This window comes from Triticum aestivum, chromosome 7A (assembly GCF_018294505.1).
Source record: "Triticum aestivum cultivar Chinese Spring chromosome 7A, IWGSC CS RefSeq v2.1, whole genome shotgun sequence".
In the NCBI taxonomy this organism is placed as follows: Eukaryota; Viridiplantae; Streptophyta; class Magnoliopsida; order Poales; family Poaceae; genus Triticum; species Triticum aestivum.
This window is the reverse complement of record NC_057812.1, coordinates 1167996-1172015: the sequence shown is the minus strand read 5'-3', so window position 1 is coordinate 1172015 and position 4020 is coordinate 1167996. Positions and strand designations below refer to the sequence as shown.

Genomic DNA, 4020 nt, shown 5'->3' with positions numbered 1-4020 from the left:
ACTTCAATTTTAACATGTTACATATGAAATTTGGTTAAAAGATGTGTAGAATACGAATATGATGTTATTTTACCTGTTAAATATTTTTAAAATACTATTTAGGATGCAACCTTAATCAATAGCGCACGATTCATCTTACTTTCATACTGACACCAACCCGTAATGCAATGAACACCTCATCAAAACCAAATTGGTGACGAAAGAAACCGTCGATAATCGTGCATGTACGCATCGGCAAAATCTTGCATGAAAAAAAGTAGATTTCTCATCTTATGTCGAGAGAGAGAGACGTCTCGGCAAGACTTATTGGGTGTAAGTCATGGTTATTGGGTTAGGACCGTACGGTATTTTCTTCTGCTGTTGCGACGCAAAGACTCTTGTGCTAGTACTAATAAAGTAAGGACTGCTTCTGGTGGTCCGCCAGTTAATTTTGTAGGAAACTCCCTGTATTTTTTGTGAATTGACCCAAAGTACACACTTAAAACACTGCCGAACCATTATTTTACGATTTTCTTTTAAACTTGTCTTTCTAGGTAAAACCCACGGATCACATTTAAGTCAAACAAATGCTTTTGTAAATTATCCATATCTTTTAAACCGTAACTCCGACTTTAACATATTATATATGAAATTGATTAGGAAAATATGTAGAATATGATATGATGTTACTTTACCTATTCAATATATATTTTAAATATTATTTTGGAAGCAAACTTATAATCTATAGCACACGATCTATTTTTTTTTGTACCGGCGGTGATCCAGATTGCAAATAAACACCCATTAATACCATATAGAGATGAAAGAAAACATCGATAACCACACATGCCACCTCTCAAAAACATTGCAGGGAAAAATGAACAGATTTTTCAGAGAGAGAGAGAGAGAGAGAGAGAGAGAGAAATGCCTTAGGATTACACACATTCAAACACGTTTTGATTTGTGTGAACACTGAGATCACCGCTGACGAGCGTGAGATGTTAGACTTAATCTTGATTTATGTATCTGCATAGTTTGTTTTTCGTTATGCATGTAGCTTAGTTTGTCTAGGGAGTAGATTGTCCGACGAAGCTTCAGCGGAGGCGTGCGGAGAAGGCAAGATGCCAAGGCGTCGTGTGATACGACGATGATGGCGAGATGCCGATGGCGGCATGAGGCTGCAGTGCTGCGTGAGGCAGAATGGCCGTGTGATGCGGCAAGTGCGACGAAGGCTGGAGTGTGGGGCTCTACGAGGATGTTTAGCCGGCTGGGTTGATCCGTTTGTTAGCTGCATGCAGTCTGCAGTTGAGGCCAAGTCATAGCTCTTGGAGATATTCTAGGAGGAGATAAGGTCATAGAGATTAGTTAGTTGTGTGGTGCTCGTGCGTGCTGTTAGTGGCCGGAAATGGTGCGGGCGTGAGTGACACAAGTTGTGTGGCTCTTTACTGAAATATACTTTTTCAACTCAAGACAAATATATTTCCCATGTAATTTGTGCAGGCTACTATATACGCTAGTTATAAAAAGAGACAACACAATAGCATCAAACAAACTTTTTTTTGCAGCGTAAAACAAACTGGTTGATAGCTAAGCATTGAAAATATAGGATTATGTTACAGATAAAACCCCCACTCACATACGAGAAACCATCTCTTAATTTATTATCCATATGTAGGCAGTCACTTCTAAAACTTTGCAAATAAACTCTGTTAAGACGTTGGACTTATATTTTTCAGGGTCTTGATGAATCTCTTCCCTTGACGTACGAAAAGATAATGTTCAAAGAGCCCAACTAAGAAATTTTCATTCGAGAAAAAGAAACGAAATCTTTGGCCTTGATTTTCTCATATCTTGGTGGTCGCTTGTCATCCAATAAACTAGGCGCTGGCTCCAGCATTGTTTCCGCATCTACAGCATAAAACCTGGCCAGTGAAAGCCTCTCCTTGTTGGCATTTGTCATCACCCTGTGAAGCGGGCTCCTAAAGATTCCATTGGTCATTATCTGCGTGCATCAAATATTCATTTGCACACAAGACAACGAAGAAAATTGTACGGTTCAGGTAATATATAGGATATACAACACTGCTGATTGTAGATTATTTAAGACAGCAAGTGCTTCTGATCATACCTCCATGCAGTCCGCTACGTTAATCACCAAGGTATAAGGCTTGGCTGGAACATTGTACCATTTCCCACCCCTCTCAACTTGCAAGCCACCGACGTCTTGGTCGACAAAAAGGATGGTAAGGAGACCACCATCAGTGTGAGACCTCCTGCCCAAAACTAGGTCAGGTCTGGGACATGGAGGATAGTAGTTGAATCTAGCAAACCCAATAGCCTTGTTTGATATTTGGTTGACGAAGTAATCCTCATCAAGGTCGAGGAGCTTGGCAATTGATCTCAAGATAAGGTCTCTTGTTCTCTTGGTTTTTGATGCGTACTCATGAAGCACATCCCTGTATGTATGTAGAAAGAGTGACTCTAGAATGAATACACCTTACATTTCGGAACAAAGGGTAAAGGAGTAGGTGATAAACCTGAAAGATTCCGGGTGAGTGGGCCACTTTGAGAAATTCCTCTCATCTTCCGGCTCCACTCTCAAATGCAAGTGGTCGTTCCAGCTTAGGCCCTGATCCCGAGTCACTACTTTGTCATTTCCATAGCCTTCCATCTGGAAGTGCTTGCCGTCTATCAAGTTGCTGTATTTCTGCTTTTCTTCGGACGGTTGCCTGAAGAAGTCTCTCGATGCACTCATCATGGCATCCATAAGGGACTCCTCGATTCCATGGTTGGTTGCCTGGACAAAAATCTCAGCAAAAGTTGCATAATTTTTGCTAGAAACTAAGGGTGGACACACTCACCAGAAAGAGGCCCCAGGTCTGTAGAGCCGCCCGGAGCTTGTTGGCTTCGTCGACGGCCATCAGCCGGCTAAGATCGATGAGAGGGATGGGCTGCGGCATCTCATCAGCATCTAACATGTCATCAACCACGTACTCTCGCGGAGGCTCCTCGACGGTCGCCGCCAACTCTTGCACCATTGTCCGCGCGAGCGACATATCCGTCTAGTTAGACGTGGCCATTCTGTTCTAGTCTTGGGTACATACCAAAGTTTTAAAGAGCGGGCTCTATCCCACTTAACGGCGGCTCGTCCAAAAATTATGAAACGCCATAGCATCCATATGTGCTTTTCAGCATAATTAAGGGAACAAAATGAGAAAAAAAATAAGCATATATATACTTGACAATTGACATTTAACAACTAACATCCATATATATTTGCAAAAATAACCGCTAGTGGAAATGAATTACAATTATTATTTTTTGCGGGTGAAAATGCATTACATATTTTTTACGAAGAATTGATTATTTCTAATTGATTCAGCACCAAACTGTAGCCATGATGTACATCTAGCTATCAGTCTATTGAATCTGGTATTTATTAGTCAATTTGGATTCTTGATGCAGCCACCAACAAAACAGACTATGTCTAGAACGCACGCTAGGTAGAAAATAGAAATGAGGAGCATAATTACCTGATGGGTTTTGCTTGCTCTTTGTCGGAGACGAAGTGGAGGTCGATCTCGTTGCTTGTGTTGCCGGAAGTGGCAGCAGCGAGCTGTTGGAAGAGGACCTTGGGGCAGGAGGAGACCGGCGGCGACCTGAGGTGAGGTGCTCAGTCTGCCGTCGCCGTCCGCAGCCAGTGACAGCCGCACGTTTGCGATTCTTTCTCTGGAGAAAGGGGAGAGGAGAGAGAGGGCTCTTCTTTGTCGGCCATATATGTCTTGAGCTCCCAAAAATATCTGACTCGCATATGCCCTATTTCACCTACCTCATCACCACCGGTGGAGGAATCGAACTGCACCACCACCCCGCAGCCCCCTAATTAGTCACGAGAAAGGTGTTTATTAAATTGCATGTATGGTTTTCTTTTTCTATATTTTCTATAATAGTTGTACGGTCAGTGTCAGTGGGTGTACAGAGTGTGGGTATGTGTACAGAGTATAGGCCGAGGAAGTGAAATTCTTCCTCAATTTTAAGAGA

At 42.3% G+C, this 4020-nt stretch overlaps 1 protein-coding gene across 3 annotated transcripts; it reads right to left on the bottom strand.

Annotated features, from left to right (window-relative positions):
- Positions 1-1530: 1530 nt before the first annotated feature.
- On the bottom strand, positions 1531-3758 carry LOC123150566 (jasmonate-induced oxygenase 4). Of its 3 annotated transcripts, none has more exons than XM_044570405.1 (5): positions 3513-3758; positions 2841-3163; positions 2517-2776; positions 2108-2435; positions 1531-1981 (listed from the first exon to the last, which is right to left on the bottom strand). In XM_044570405.1, the coding sequence occupies exons 2-5, from the start codon at positions 3033-3035 to the stop codon at positions 1772-1774; spliced, it is 993 nt and encodes a 330-aa protein (XP_044426340.1). In that variant the 5' UTR covers positions 3036-3163; positions 3513-3758; the 3' UTR covers positions 1531-1771. The 3 variants fall into 3 exon arrangements, with proteins under 3 accessions (XP_044426340.1, XP_044426341.1, XP_044426342.1); XM_044570406.1 differs by having other exon boundaries at positions 2841-3070; positions 3513-3747; XM_044570407.1 differs by having other exon boundaries at positions 1589-1958.
- Positions 3759-4020: the final 262 nt, after the last annotated feature.

Excerpts from the sequence above, each read along its gene's own strand:
- LOC123150566 (XM_044570405.1), bottom strand. The coding sequence starts at position 3,035 with ATGTCGCTCGCGCGGACAATGGTGCAAGAGTTGGCGGCGACCGTCGAG. Across the intron at positions 2,777-2,840 it reads AGACCTGGGGCCTCTTTCTG|GCAACCAACCATGGAATCGA; the intron begins GTGAGTGTGTCC and ends ATTTTTGTCCAG. Across the intron at positions 2,436-2,516 it reads ACTCACCCGGAATCTTTCAG|GGATGTGCTTCATGAGTACG; the intron begins GTTTATCACCTA and ends ACATACATACAG.